The sequence below is a fragment of the Ixodes scapularis genome, unplaced genomic scaffold, assembly GCF_016920785.2.
Source record: "Ixodes scapularis isolate PalLabHiFi unplaced genomic scaffold, ASM1692078v2 PGA_scaffold6__148_contigs__length_123643588, whole genome shotgun sequence".
Lineage (NCBI taxonomy): Eukaryota > Metazoa > Arthropoda > Arachnida > Ixodida > Ixodidae > Ixodes > Ixodes scapularis.
In genome coordinates, this window is record NW_024609881.1 from 77,246,440 (window position 1) to 77,262,996 (window position 16,557).

General features: G+C 43.8%; 1 protein-coding gene across 2 annotated transcripts in view; it reads right to left on the reverse strand.

Moving 5' to 3' along the window:
• LOC8052502 (E3 ubiquitin ligase Rnf157) overlaps window positions 1–16,557 on the reverse strand; it is a 52,575-nt gene that overhangs the window by 8,833 nt on the left and 27,185 nt on the right. The window contains exons 8-13 of one of the 2 annotated variants that reach the window (XM_029968209.4): window positions 15,599–15,886; window positions 11,993–12,083; window positions 11,236–11,311; window positions 7,318–7,546; window positions 6,483–6,542; window positions 2,440–2,614 (exon numbers count right to left, since the gene is read on the reverse strand). In XM_029968209.4, the coding sequence (XP_029824069.2) occupies window positions 2,440–2,614; window positions 6,483–6,542; window positions 7,318–7,546; window positions 11,236–11,311; window positions 11,993–12,083; window positions 15,599–15,886 (919 nt within the window). The remainder of the gene's footprint in view (window positions 1–2,439; window positions 2,615–6,482; window positions 6,543–7,317; window positions 7,547–11,235; window positions 11,312–11,992; window positions 12,084–15,598; window positions 15,887–16,557) is intronic. The other variant, XM_029968211.4, reaches the window with a different exon arrangement.

A 16,557-nucleotide genomic window follows, 5' to 3' on the forward strand; every position in this document is an offset into this window, starting at 1 on the left:
AAGGCAAGACGCAAAAAGTTCGTTACGAAAATAGCAGGGTTGTATGCGACGAAACGTCCCAGGTTTTTCTAAGAGACAAACACGAGAAGCCTTTCGATGAAACGTCGCATGTGGACGAAACGGTCTGTAGATAAAACGTCAGTCGACGAACTGAATGCCACCGGGCAAAAATTTAGATCCAGATCCGCAGATATCCGCATACACAGCCCGACATCCGCATCAGATCCGCAATCCGCCAAAATTTGTCTAATTTTCATTCGCATCCGCCAGTTTACTACGGATATCCGCGGATACCCAGGGATAATCTGCGGATATGCAGGGCTCTATATATTGGCCTCAAGATCAACCTAGAGGTGGAAGCATGGCTGGCCCATAGGCTTTCCATGTTCGCGTGCGAGACGGTGTAGATTGTTGCAATTATTTTGTTGCATAGTATTCGTGGGAAAACAATTTTAGCGGAAAATGGTGCGGTACCGTTCGGTGCTTCAGTGAAGATGGAATCGTCTTACCAGCGTACGGCCTATATTTAAATAATCGCTTGTGTGGATGCGTCGTCTGCTCTAGGCAGACATCGGGAAGCATGGATCACCACAACGGATACCTGTCTCTGGATGAACTGAACTATTTATGTTAAATCTTTGTTTCTTTTAAAATAGATGTATATCGGTCCACCAGCGTGGAAACTCAACAAAACGATGAGTTCCTACCCGGATAACGTAATATGGGCACTGTGGGCTGTGAAATCGCAGGTTCTATGCATTTTTGCTTTTGCGACTTTTAGCTGGTGCAGGAATATAAATATTTAGCATGAAGAGAAGTTAGTGAAATTAGAGAAGTTCCACTGCAGCCAATGTTTTCCTTTACTCTGCCATGGCGTGGGTAAGTTTTTCGGAGTCGGAACAATTCTATTATGTTGCCGAGAGGAGAGCGTGCCTCTTCTAGTTACGATCTGGAAACTGTTTGCTGGCAAGACAATTGAAACAAGTGAAACAAGATATTCTAACATATCTGCCACGAGTCGAACAAATGGGTGTAACCGAGCAAAGCAATAGTGGGCGTGTTATCAGATGCTTTTCTCGGTTGTGTGGGTTCCCCTGCTTCAATTTTCTCGGTGAGGGCTGCGGATGTCAAAAGGCTAACAATACAAAATTTCTGACTAAATAATCTTCTATTCAAACATAGTAGACCCTGAAACTTCAACAAACAACCCGCACCACATTTTTTCTGTTTATTATTTGGAATCTTGTACTGGAGAAAGTCAGGAAAAATAAAAAAATGCCTGCTTTAATATTTCTGATGTCTTTATTTCTTTTAGTACACAGGCTTGCATGGTAAACTCCTTCAACATGCTTGTGATTTTCATAGAGGGTGATCATAATGTTTAAATAATAACTTAAAAATTACTTCACTTTAAAAGGCTTCCCGTGTTTAGATTTCTGTAGCCGTAACGTGAAGTTTAAAAGGGGAATGCAATATGTCTTTATGACATAGTAAAAATTTGCAATATGACCGGTGAAAAATCAACTAACGGATTTATCAACTGATTAGTTTATTAAAGGGTAGCGATCAGTCGGAATACTTTTTAATCAAAGCACAGCTCCAATCGACATTCAGTGTTTTATGAAAGCTATGGTTTGGCGAGATAAAAAAAATATGGCGGGCCAGCGGTTGTATACAAACCACAACACTACGATTCTGGAAGCATCCAACTTAATACTAATCGCTTTGCTGAATTTCCGCCTACACGAAACGATACAACACAACCTTTAGTAGGAAGAAACGACAACAAAAACAAGTGTTTAATCAGGAGAGCTCAGCTGAGCTGGAAACGGGCTTGCGTCGTCCAGATCCATGCTTCTGAACGTGCGCCGATAGCAGACGACGCATGGCAGCATCCTTGCTTTCGCATGTTCCCAATTTCGGCTGCACGGTGGCGACACGGTTCGATCTCGAGGCAAATACCTTAGACCGGGGGCTCACATTATTTCGGAAGAGTTGAAACACCAGGTGAAGGGTACGCTACACCTACTCAAAAAAAGTTCTCAAGATTTTTCAAGATATTGTTTTCTTTAGCCTTTTCATGTTTTTTTTTTTTTGGCATTTGAACCTTTATTCCTACTTGCATCAATGCCACTTATGGTGACAAGATTTACTAGGGCAGAAACCGCTTAAGTTTCCAGACCAGTAAGTAGTTTAAACCGAGGAGAGTGGTGCAATACGATACATTCTATGCACTGGATTGGATTCCTTCGGCTTCACCTTCGGAATGGGTTATCGCAGAATTTAGGATACTAAATCTAGCCATCTACGAATCCTTGTCATAGATCATAGACCATATATGGCTAGATCATAGACCTAGCCATTTATGACAAGGATCTATGGATCTTTGTCATATAATTTGGGACTTTGAATCTAGCTATCAATGACAAAGCTGCACACCTGTGGCCTTGTTCTCCCGCTCTGGCCTCGCTTGGCACAGGTGCAGCGAGTGGGGTGTTGAAGCAGACACGCTGCCTTGCGCTCCGGAAGCCGGCAGGGTCCGGTGGGACGTCCCCCTCGACTCTGCGCTGCCTTCGAGGAGCGAGCGCGTCTCTGCTGCCTCCGCGTCCCGTCCCTGCGCACCCGTCGTCGACAGTCGAAGGACATTGGTGAGCGCCAGAATCGGTATCGACCATGCTTTGGCAACACTCGTTCACTTTGACCACTCTCACACTCAGGCGTGTGGAACAGCGAGTTCGTAAGCCTCAAAAACTATGCATTCATTGAGTTCATGAGTTTTGTTAGTTCACGAGTTTTGTTAGTTCGTAAGTCATAAGTTCATTAGTATAGTAAGTTTGGTGAGTGCAAGAGTTTGGTCAGTTTAAGCGTCCAGTAAGTCGACGAGTTCGGTGAGTTCATGAGCTTGGATGAGTTCATGAGTGTTGTTTGTTTGCGAGTTTTTAGTTGTAAGTCTAGCGAGTTTATGAGCATGATAAGTGTAAGAGTTTGGTCAGTTTAAGCGTCCAGCAAGTTGACGAGTTGAGTGAGTTCATGAGTTTTGTTAGTTTACAAGTATTGTTAGCTCATAAGTCTAGTGAGTTTATGATTATGACGAGTGTAAGAGTTTGGTCAGTTTAAGCGTCCAACAAGTTGACGAGTTCGGTGAGTTCAGTGAGTTTATGAGCTTGGATGAATTCATGTGTGTTGTTCGTTTGCGAGTTTTGTTAGCTCGTAAGTCTAGTGAGTTTATGAGTATGATGAGTGTAAGAGTTTGGTCAGTTTAGGCGTCCAGCAAGTTGACGAGTTCGCGAGTTCAGTGAGTTCATGAGGTTGGATGAACTCATGAGTGTTGTTCGTTTGCGAGTTTTGTTAGCTCGTAAGTCTAGTGAGTTTATGAGTATGATGAGTGTAAGAGTTTGGTCAGTTTAGGCGTCCAGCAAGTTGACGAGTTTGCGAGTTCAGTGAGTTCATGAGGTTGGATGAGTTCATGAGTTTTGTTAATTTACGAGTTTTGTTCGCTCGTAAGTCTAGTGAGCTTATGAGTATGATGAGTGTAAGAGTTTGGTCAGTTTATGCATCCAGTGGGTTCATGAGTCCGGTAAGTTCACGGATTTAGTGAATTGATGATGAGCCCAATGACTTCACGAGTCCATAAAACCAATAAATTAATGAGTATGGTGTTTGGTGAGTTCATGAGTTTGGTTGGCTTATGCGTCAAGTGAGTTCATAAGTTCGGCAAGTTTATAGGTTAATGAGTGAGGGACTGAAGTCGAGTGAGGCCTTTAGCAAGCCTGTCGTTTGTTTCTAGTTGTGAGTATGAGGGTGAGGGAATGGCTTTATTTGAGCTGGTTGTGAGTGAGTTCTAAAAAAGCTGACTAATGGCACCAACTTCTGCTGAGATGCAGTCAACGACCTGAGGGAATTCTAAACAAAACACAGAAAACAACTCCAGAACATTTCTTTTTCAATAAACAGCAGTGTCCACTTTTTTGGGGGAATTGAATGCCTCACCCAATCTTATGGCAAAACTTTCTAACGAAAGCTTCTTTACAGAATGCAGCACCAAAATCAAAGCATGTACTGCAAGTTGGAAAAAGAGGGATGTGCCAGGTGTGTTCCCCTCGGCGCAGGAATCTTTTGACAACGGTTACATCACACGCGCATTTCCCTTCCACATGGCTTACCATGCAGTGCATCTGCCACTGAGTCAATCGGTTGATGGGCTGTTTAGTCGATTCAAGGAACATTTTTTGTGCATGAGAACTTTGTCAATAGTGCTCATAATATCACTATATGCACACCAACCACTGCAATCGTTTAAACCAATACATTCAAAAACAAGACCGTACAGCCATGTCCCCTCACATCAAGGTCCAAAAAAAAAAATAGATAGTGATAAGGCAATTAACAAAAATAAAAACCTAATAGTGAGTTTAACTTCTAAAGTTATTTTGATCTTGTTTAATTATATCTAGGATGATACTTTTTTTTGACAAAATGCCGAAAAAGGCTAATTAGTGGCCAAGTGAAAGGTACATAATTATCTTAATCTAAATTTAAATAAATAAAAACAAAAGATAGCATGTTCCAGAAAATTCAGGATGACCACTACGGGTTCTCAGCCTTAAAAAAACCCTTAAAAGAAAAAGAAATTTTTTTTAAACAGTCTGGTTGGGATACGCGTGTCAAAAAATACACTTTTGTGAAAAAAATTTTTTTAGACGGCAGAAGACGTGATTTAGTCGGTAGTCACCTCTTGTCCACTTGTTTTCTCTCTCGTCATTTTGGGTGCGTGAAGGAGAGGTGAATCGGCTTCGCCTTTACGTTGAGGTGGAAAGAGCGAATGACCGTTCCATGATGTCAGGGACTTTGCGTGCAGAATTTCATATAAGTCTCTCGCCATCAATATTGCTCTAAAATTTTTTTTTTGCCATAATATTAATTTTTTTTATCTGTGTGTCCCAACCAAACTGTTTAAATTTTTTCTTTTCAGGTTTTTTTTAAGTGGCAACACTGCTCCTAAAGCCTTTTTTGTATAGCTTGCGATCCAACTCAAATGAGATTTACATAGCTTATCTGCCTTTACAGTCTAACTACAGATATGTACTTGGTTTTGATGTAGCCTGATAAATTTTGCTAATACTGAGAGTTTAATTTGCAAAGAATATGGGAAGGATTAAGCCAAACTGAAATACTGAAGCCACGAAATAAACATATCTCAGTAAACTGAAAGGTCTGCAAAATTCGAAGAGGTATAAATGAAGGCTATAGGTTACTTATGACACTTTTGAACTTTCCAGTTTCATAATTTGATTATGATTTATTGCAGGAAGTTTAAAAAAGGCATAGAAAAATATCCTGACGTCATATTTAACATATGTGTATGTCTTATTGGATGCCTTGCACATACACCTACCAGAGAAAAAAAAATTATGGAGTAAAGTAATAAGAAAAGCATGCACAGACTCATTTTACTATGTTTTCAAGTCAATATTTCAAGATAAAAGAGATTTATTTCACAAAAATACTTTGGGACGAGGTAAGCGCCTGTCAATTTTCAAGAACACAATTAAAAAATGTGGGTTTTTTTAGTACTTTTTGCCCCAAGGAGCAGTGTCTCCCCTTAAACCAACATTTCACAAGATCTAACCAGTGTGATACCGGATTACAACTGTGCCAGATAAAAATTTAAGGCAGGACCCCTTTGGCCTACCGCCAAAATGTTCTGTATGCAGAATGCATTCAGCAACATATACGCAAATCTAAAGAGCGTGCTGCGACGCAATCATGTGACATTACGGCGGCGGACGTGTCACGCTGTACGACATCACTTGACAGACTGCCCCACGAACCGACACCCAGCGTTACTAGAAATAATAACGTTGTTGACACTGTCACATGAAGAAAGCAACTTCGCACCACGAGTTACGTGACACCACAATGTGACACCGTGGTGTCGTGTGGCCCACAGTGGCACTGACCACATGACCATGCAAGCGATAGTGACGTCTCGCTAAGTTTAGCAGGACGTTAGCCTGCCAAATCTAGCTAATGACAGTGGAGTGCTGGTACGGCTACACAAATCTTAACACTCCTTCCATTAAAATGTGTTCTGCACTAAAAAGAGAGTGGCGTCTCCGCTGAACAATTTGGCTAGCCTGGGGTCTTCGCTGGTGATTACAGAGATGCATGCTGGCTCAATGCCCATCTACATATACGTTGAAACCAGCGAAAGCAGATGCTGAACTCGCAATGTTTAAGTCTGCAACACGAGCTTAAGCTCGGGAGAGCACAGGGTTTGCTACAAATCAAAGGTTAGGGTAATGGTGCCACAGTTCCAGCAGTCAAGCAAATAGAGCACGCTCACATACAACGATGATCACAAAAACACGGCAGCAGAAATGCCACCTCAAGGTGCACACACACACACCGTGGCACCATCAAAACCGCAGCATACACTAGGACGTCACTGGTAAGCTACCGATTTTAAGTTTTATGCCTACCTGAGGGCTCTTAAGCATGCACCGAAACCTCGACACACAGGGCCAGGTATGTCCTCCCCTCTGAAAGAGGGTGCACACTTGTTTCTTTTTCTGTTCTGTTACTCGTCGTAGTCCTGAAAACAACTGAAAGAATTTATCCAGGTCCCATAGGCTATTTGCTTTTTGATTCACACCCACCATTTCATAGCTGTTTCTTCTTTTATCAAGAAAGTTAATTTTCCATTTAGTTCTTAACCTTCTCGACTTCTGGAGGGTTGCTTATCCTGAGCAATCAACAGAAAGCGTTAGTATAACTGGCACCACTAAAATGATTACTTCCCCTAAATGAGCTGAATCAAGGTGGATATGTCAAAATGCCAGCCTCCATTAAAAATAAATGTAAGTACATCGCTCGCCTTATCTGAACATCTGATTTCATACAGGCCCCATCTAAACATCTGGTTTCATAAAGAAACTAGCACTTCTACCAAAATGCAGTTGCCTGACTCAAAATGACACCTTTCCACCAGACTGAGTGTCTTTACCCATCCCCTTATAGTCGCCCTTACAAAGACTACAGTCCTCACAAAAATTGGCCGCTCTAACCAAAATGGCGGCTTTCCACTATATTGAGTGCCTCGGCCAAGCTAGCATCCTGCCTCTCAACGGCTGACTTCACAAATATGCTGCTCTAAATCAAGATGGCTGCTCTACACAAAACAGAGGGTTTTTCTCAAGCTTGCATTCCGTCCCTCGATGACTGCCCTTACAAAAATGGCCGTCCCAAACTATAATGGCCGCTGATATGAGTCCATCAGTACGTAAAAGTTGCTGCTAGCAAACGACGGGTGCCTACCTTCCGGCGTACGCTGGCCGAACCCTCGCCGACCCCCGCAAGCAGGCGGACCTGCTCGGGTGCGGCCCGCGAAGATCCGCGGCGGCTCCAGCGACCTTCGGATCCAACCGGAGAGGTGACTCGTCCCTTCTCCGGGTCCGAGGACACCACAGCCGCCACCACCACTTCCGGAGGAGCCATCGCCGATCCACTGTCCGTCTGCAACGACGACGTGCTACCCGAGCGTCGTCTGCAACAAGAGTGCCTTTAGTACACGTTGGAATGCAAGCAGTTATTATCCTCGATATCATTTCACGACCTACCGCAATGGACACTACGAGCCGTGTACCGTATTTACACGATTGTAGGTCGACCCATTTTTCAATTTTCGAAAATCGGAACTGGGGGGGGTACTTATAATCGGAACCAGAGTATACCACCGCCGAAAAAAAAGAAACAATTGCAATATCAAGAACACTTCGGCTTGTTACAAGTTCAGCCGGCTGTACTTGGATTACATGTTTTTTAGCTAATCGTTCTCAGTTCGTTCATGCTAACAATGTAAATTCTTCTATCAAACCTGTTACTTCTGGTGTACCGCAAGGGTCTGTTTTGGGGCCCCTGTTGTTTTTAATTTACGTAAATGACTTACCACTGTGTGTATCATCATCGATTAGCCTCTTTGCTGATGATTGTGTAATTTATCGAGAAGTCACTAATACTACTGACATCGAACTTCTTCAAAATGACTTACAAGCTGTGGCTGATTGGTGCGATTTGTGGCAAATGTCCCTCAATACTAACAAATGTAAAGCGATGACTATCTCCCGTCGAATTACTATATCTCCTACTTACTCAATCGTTGAAATTCCTCTTGAAACTGTACCATGCTATAAGTACCTTGGGGTGCACATCACTTCTAACATGTCATGGAAAACTCATACTGACCACATTATCGCCAACGCTAACTCCATGCTTGGTTACCTGAAGAGAAACTTTAGGTTAGCCCCAGTGTCCCTAAAACTACTAATGTATAAATCCCTTGTCCGTTCCAAACTAGACTATGCAGCAGCAATCTGGGATCCTGGTCTCTCAACTCTCGTGACTGATCTTGAAGCCCTACAGAATCGCGGTGCCCGTTTTATATTTACTAACTATCATCGCACATCTAGTGTCTCAACTATGAAAACTAATTTATCACTTCCTGCTCTTTCATTACGCCGAAAAATATCTCGTTTGTGTCTTTTTTTATAAAATTTATCATTCCAATACTCCGCTAAAAAACAAACTAATGTTAAATCCTGTTTTCATCTCGCTGCGCGTAGATCATCAATTTAAAGTCGGAATTCCTCATTGCATTACCTCAGCCTATTATAACTCTTTTATTCCAAGGACATCTTCAGAGTGGAATCGCCTTCCCGCGCAATTAGTAAACATACCATCCTTTGACTTGTTTAAAAGTGCGTTGACTACTTACCTATGTTAATATCTCTCTTTGTTTGTTTGCCTTGTTTTATACATTTCTTAATTTGTTTACATATTTTTTTTTTTACATTTTTCGTGCTTGGCTTTTAGTGTTTGTATATTGTTTGTGCTCCAAATTTGTCTTGTACCACTCCCCTCTGTAATGCCCCAGGGCCTTGAGGGTACTTACATAAATAAATAAATATCGCCGTTCTGTGCGCCCATTTTACGTGTTCTTTTTTTTTTTTTTTTCTAATCTGCGGGAACGAGTATTACGATTACAATGATTGCAATGAGCAAATTATCATTTCCTCACTAAAGATGTGCCACTTGCTCTGCAAAGAAACTATTGCTGTCTGCTCTCCAATGAGGGCATGCCTGCTACAAACTGCTGCTATGATGATGATGATTATGAAGATAATGAAGATGACGATGAAGATGATAATGAAGTAATAATAGTAGTAATAAAAATAATAATACTAATTTGTTTGCAAAGTACTGTTGCACTGGGTAACAGAAAGGTGAGAGTCTGTACGCTTGTGCGTCTGCTAGCCAGCCAACCAGCCAAGAAGTACTGTTGTCTGCTTTGCAGGAAATAAGGTGCATCCTTGTGCACTGATTTTGAATGCCACATTGCTAACTTGTGCAGCTGAGTTCATGTGGATAGATCCACATTAATTTCTACGTCATCAACTTTCTCTTTCTCAGTCTCAGTATAAAATCAGACACCGTGCAGTAAAGCACCCAACAAAATGGCGGAAGGGCATCATCAAAATGTCTTCCCCTGCTGTCTGCTGCCGAGGGTGCTGTTCGTCTGCTCTGCAATGGCTTTCATCAGCTGTAGCAATAGGTACAAACTATTCTCTTGGTATCTTCTATCATAAACCACCACCCACTTTCTTCAATATAAACAAGCAGCAGCACATGATAAACTCATATAAAGCATGCCCCCCCCCCCCAAAAAAAATTTAACTATTTGTTATTTCATTCAAAAGTTATAAGTGATTTTCTGAAAATTTCAATGGGAAAATGGGGCTCGTTTTTGGTAAATGACGCCCCTTCAGCTCTATGTATTCGAGCTCCGTCGACCGCCATTTTCTCTATGAAAATCTCAGAAAATCATTCCTGACTAGGGATGTGAGACTGTTAAAATTTTTGAATATGAATTGAATACGAATATTCGAGAAAAATAGCTTCGAATATTGAATATGTTTCGAATATTTGCGTACCCTTAAGAAATACAAATAAATATGTGCAAATACTTTCTATATTACATTTCAAATCGAAAATGATGACAAATTCAAGTAAATACAGCTATCCGACCAGGCAGCATATACGATAAACAATGCATTTGGTAACGCAGCTATTATATGTTGACTAGTAATCACCTGTCAACTGTACATGGCAGTAGGTTAGGGTGACATCCTTCCTGCTAGCGAAATGCGGGACACGCGGGGCGAGGGGGGGAGGGGGTAGGGGAAATTTGTTAACACGCACACCACGAACCGAGACTCTGTAAAAACAAATTTAATACCCTGCGCTATTTATACACCTGCAAATAGTATATCACCAATTAAGTTCAAATAATTTTCACTCCCAGTGTTATGTTTTTAATGCTAAATTTGCTATTACATGTGTCAAAGTTGAAAGCAAAAAAATGGTCTCCACCAGAACTCGATGCATCAATTGCAAATAAGAAACAGCAAATCTTTTTCGGGTTATTATTTCCTGTCAACGCTTACTTTTATCAACATGGTCATACACAAATTTTTAACATTATGTTTTTTTCGACCTTTCTGACTTGCAGGCTTTTTGTCTTGTGAGGCTGTCTTCACTAAAATAAATTCCACAACAACCCTTTCGCATTGACACAGCGATATGAAAATAATTACAATAATTTATATTTAAACTTTTGGCGAGCAATATTCTCTTACAATATTTTGCCACCAAGGGGAGAGGCACAACGGCGCATGCGCTTCGGTTCTCTTGCAAGAGCGACGGTCCCTTCCCGCAATGCTTGTATAGAAGATGGCGTACCATTGCGATTCCCACGATTACCAGCAACCTCCGCGCTTCCCCGTGCCCCGTTGTTCGGCAGCCCTATGAGTTGTAGAGTGAATTTTATGACAGTGTGAAATGCGGGACATTTTGTAGATTTGGGACTTTCTCACGGGACGCGGGACACGAGCCCTCAATGCGGGACAGTCTCGCGAGTCGCGGGACGGGTGGTCACCCTACAGTAGGCAAAAGGTGCAACTGATAAGTTATACAAATTGACAAAGTTAAGAGTGTACAAAACTACACATGTCTAGATAGCACGCAAAAATGCAACCCCTAATGTTGTCACACAAACAACTGGTAGTGACCTTTTTTTTTTTAAGAAAATAACTGAAACTAGATATCAGCTGCAAATGCTGCAAATGGAATTATTGCAAATTATCAACTTATACAACAGAGAATCTGGTTGATAATTACCTTCCGCTCCTGCGCGGTTTTGGGACAGCGCCGTCAGGGCTGGTGGCTTCGGGCGGTAAGCCAACCGTCAGGTGTACTGCGGGGGCCACAACAATGCCGTGTCAGCCTTCAAAAACCCCTAAAGAGTATAACATTTCAAAGACCAGAAGCTTAAAAAAAAATTCAGGCATCAGCAACACATAGAAGCTATGACTCCGCATACATATTATTGCAAAGAATGCATATCTTTGTAATAAATGTTTGAGGGTTTACGCCTGACCTATCAATACCGTACCATGAGACAACACAATGACTTTAAAGTGGCTGTCATAAGGTAAAACTTGAAGAAATCTCCCCATCCGCTATGTTTCGGAATCGGACATGCACAACACGTTCTCGGTGGATACGTTTTCCAGGGTGTCACACGCACAAACAAAAGTTCGTCTTGCAGAACTCCCATATTCATATCTGTATAAATAGCCGTCTGTTGCGCCTACTTTCCTGGTTCTTACATCCAAACGCTGTCACATGATGCGGCCGATGTGACGCATTCGGCCATGGCCGCACTTTTGGCTTTGCTCCTTTCGGCCTCTTTTTCACATCCCTGCACCATGCTTGTTGCCAATCGGCTAAATTTGGCTATCGGCTAAAATTGGAGGAACAATTAAATGTAGCTAGTAGCGGCTTGGCACGGCTATGGCGAGGCGATGGCTGCACAAATCACTTCGCTTCCATTAAAATGCATTCTGCATCAATAAAACAATCTCAAGACGCTCACAGGGAGGCAGCGGTGGTGACCCCACGACAGGTCCATTCAGAGCTTCCACGAGCGGAACCACTTCGTAGCCGGGGGGAACGTCCTGACAACTCTGCAGAGGAAAAAAAAGAAACAAGACTTTTCAGCGTTGCCACGCACTCGTGCGGTTGTCACTGCACAACGGGTGTAAAAAAGCTTCCTCAGTTAGACATTCCGTCAAATGGAGTGAAGGGGTCGTGGCACTGGAGGGGGTTTTTATTGAGCAGCGCTCTCTAGCGGAATTTAGTGGACATATTTCCCCGATCAAATTATCGGTGAAATTCAGCGGGGAAACTCGCCGGGCTCACACGATGTGGTCACGCAACAACATCTCATGTGACCTAAGGTCAGACGAGACATTTGGCAATGCCGTTTGCCATTCACAAGCGTCGTGTCCAATTTATTGGGCACGTGCCTGCATGCATACGTCATTGAAGTACCGTAATATCCTGAATGTACGTCCACCCCCCTTTTATGTCAATATATCTATGTCAAAGAAGATCCTGGTATATCGCCCACCCTCCAAAAATAGCAATTCCGAAGAACTGGGGAGACCTGGGCAGATCTTTCTTTTTTAGAAGTCTCTGGAAGCATGCATGTACTAAGCACCAAACAAGAAAGTTGCACAAGAGCCCGCTCCTTGTGATAGACAACGCACCCGACTTGGTCCGACACCAAAATATTTGCCAACGCAATCGCCGGTTTTCCCGCTTCCCCAGCATTGCCCTTCATCGCTTCTTTCACCTGCTTGCTCGTTGCACCTGGTTAGTTTTTCTAATTTCCGGTCGCTTCTTTTTTTTTTTTACTTCACGTTTATTTTAAAATTTACTGATCAGTAAGGCAAGGGAACCTAATGAAGGGAACATTGCGGTTGTGGAAACATGTTTTCATGAAACAAGCGTTCTGGCTGTACGCCGATCGGCGGCGTTCATCGTGTGTACGCAAGCTTTGGACTTCGCGATAGTAGAACATTCTTTCAAAAAAACGGGGGAGGCGGGGGGGACAAATCTCGATTTGCCAAGCAGCCTTTTTTTTTTTTTTTTTTTCAGATTATCTCCAGTGAAAAGGTGCACGTTCGTTCAGGGTATTACGCTAGGTATGTAATGGATGCGTGCCGCCTGCTTTTTTTGGTTACAAACCGAACCACGGACACAGAAGTATCTAGGGTTTGCTCAGAAATGCAGCTGCATTTAAAATGAACAGGGAAGCCTTCACCAGTGTTCCCAACTCAAAAGTAACAAAGCCCTCAATAGGAATCCCAAAAAATCTCAAAATTTCGGGTGCAGGACAAGAATGTCTTTTTAACACAATTTGCAGCTATAAAACCGGTCAAAAAACAGTACAACAGAAAGTTATGGCAAATTGCTAGGCAGTTGTGTTGGATACATGAAAAGTTCTTGCATCATAAATCTTTAAAGATACTCCGGGTTTCCAGACGCCAGATGCCTATCGTGTTTGTACGATTTTTTATTGCACACTTTTTTTCGTCAAAATCAGTGCCCAAATTTACATGCGTGTTCCAATCTAAACCAAAAACCGAAACTCCAATACTCGGTATAAGGTGGCTAGCCCCATCACCATCGTGACCACTTGTTTACATTTGCCATGTTGGTATGCATCTCACGCGCAATTCTGTCTATGGACTAGTGTGTGCTTGCAATTTTAAGATGGAAAATGAAAAGAAATTGCACTAAGAGGTTTTATATAAACGAAAGGCCATCGCGTTGGCATCACGCTCGTAATCCCAGGGACCCGAGGAGCTCGCAAAGTGTTGTTTGGAAGACGACCTCCCCAGAGGTGACGGTCACGCACTCGTAGAAGAGCAAAAGCAACGGTTACTTCTGCGGACAGCGAAGAACCATCGTTGGACACGGACAACGTCGACTAGTGCACAGTATTTATTTTTAAGTTTGCGTGCGTTTCATAATATCTGTTCGATCAGGTATATGTTCAAGCTACCATTATTTTGCCAGCACGGTAGAATCGACAGCAATTTACTTTCTGAATACATGGAAGCCAAATCTGCTTGCGCGTTAGAATTGGGGGCGCAAGGGCGTTAGAAGGGTTTAGACGGGGGATCGGTGGCCGAGCGGGCTAGCGCACACCAGCTCGGAGCACGTGGAGCAAAAGCTTGCGCTGCAGAACCCAGGGATTCTGGGTTTAATCTCCACCCCTGCCCGTTTCAATCTGGATGAGCTTCGTTCCGGCGTGCGGTCGTGTATCACTACTGCGTGGTGCACATTAAAGACCCCAGGCTAGCAGGTGTACTGCACTGGCTAAATTGATAATCTACAGCGAGTGACTTGTCGCAACTTTGAAATGACTGACCAACTATAGGCTGTCTATATATCCACACAACCCCAATTATTATTATTGGGGGCACGTTAGAATCGTGCGAACACGGTGCACCCACGGCGCTCTGAGTGGCGTTCGTACGCTTGATAGTTGTTCCTGGAATGAAAAGCGGTACCACCACTAATCGGGCTGATAAACCCGCCGATCTACCGGAGCCTTTCATACCCTCGAGCTCCTCTCCCTCAGTGCACACAGATGGTAGAGCTCCTCCTCGCCTACCCCTCAGGTCACATGACACACCCGTTAACCAATCAGCAATGAGCAGCTCACTCATCCTCTTCCTTCCCGTAACGACGATAATCAATGTCGAGCCTATCGGGCCAAATGTTTATATGGGCTTTATGAAACGTTAAACAACTTGCCAAAGCAAGATTCCCGTTAAAACGAGTGAGAGGGTGTCAAGTTGCCGTCTGTTGGACGTAGAGTGGATGCTCCGCAGAGCTTTCCCGCCAAACGGCACCTCAACTCACGGCGATGTGTCGTGACATGCTGGGAAGACGCTCGCCTAATAATCTAAATGGTCCAGGTTCGATTCCCGCCTGGCACAAACGCCTTTTTACTACGATGGCCTCTTCCCCCCTACTCAAAATTCCACACTTTTATAAAGGCTTCACCTTTATCCAGGTTTCACTTACGGGCCTCGCATACCGCCGAGCAACTAGCCAAAGAATGTTTCATGTTAATAAAAGAACCCTTAGGAGAGGGCTACGTTCTTTGACTCGAATCAATCTCGTGCACAGAGTGACGTACACCGCTTGATATTAGCGCTTCACGTCTCCATATTCTGAATTTGTGTGGATAGTTTACTGGGATCATGCCATCCGGTAGACTTAAAAAAAACAATTTGTAGATTTGCGCACCAATATAGATATGGATAACAGGCTAACCCTTTTGTGTTGAATGCATGTTTCAATGTTTGCCACCTTTAACACCTCAATGGCGTCGCGAGCGTCGTTCTCGCCGACAACAATTTTGCTGGAAGTAAGCAAAAATGGCGGCCTTGTGAGCCTGACTAACCACAAAAATTGAGCTATTCAGGGTCGATAAACGTACACTCGAGAACACCTTAGACCGCTAGCAAAAACACTTACGCAATACGAAAACCGCCGAAATCCCACCACCCATAAAACAGCAACTTCTCCAGCCGGAAGACATAAAAAAAACTGCTAGATTTAGCGGGGAAATCGCTGAACTGGCAACACTAGCCCCTCATGAGATCCGTGACTTGCTCACCTGGGCGTCCCCTGCGGGCGCTGCTGCCGCCACTGCCGCCGCGCCACCCGGGTGGGGCACAGCCAGGGCACCCCCCGGCGTGCCCCTGCGTACGGCCCGCACCTGGAGCAGGGCCCTGAAGGGGGCCCTGCAGATGGGGCAGTTGTTGGCCTGGTAGCGCAGCGAGTCGGCGCAGCAGGAGCACAGGCACAGGTGGCGGCAGGGCAGGATCAGCGTGTCCCGGCTCTCGCACATGCAGATCACGCACTCTGCCCCGCTGTCTTCCGTCTCCTCGTCCCCGTTGGGGGGCTGCACGGGGAAGACCGATCGGTTGACCGATTGGTCGGTTGACAGGTAGGTCGATTGGCTGAGAATAAACGGTCGACAGGTTCACGGATCGGTCGTTTGAGTGACTTGTAGCCTGGTTGATGGACAGATTGGTCAATTGGTTGACAGACTGATTGGTCAATATATTCACAAGTCGGCCGAGTGATTTACTAACAGGTTGATTGACGGACAGATTGGTTGACAAGTTGATCGGGACGATAGATTCACTGATCGGTCAATTGATTGACAGGTTGATTAACAAACAAACTGATCAATTGACTGACAAAAATTTATTGGTCATTATATTAACAGATCGGTCGAGTGATTGACTGAAAGGTTGAATGATGAACAGATTGATCAACTGATTTACAGACTGATCAGCGGATAGATTCAGACTAGTCAATTGATTGACAGGTGATTGGCTGACAAATTGAGATTGGTCGACTGATTGACTAGGCTCACTGATGGACAGATCTACGATCTCAATGACAATTGCTGGATCGCGCATCCACGCTCTGTGAGTGCGGCCACCGGACGGCCACCTTGCATGCCGCTTTTTTTTCGTTTTGCTAGCGTTGCAGAGGCCGGCGGCAACGTGCTAAAATATGTTTTCTACTCCTTCGTTGTCATTCTCCGAAGACGTTCTAAAGATC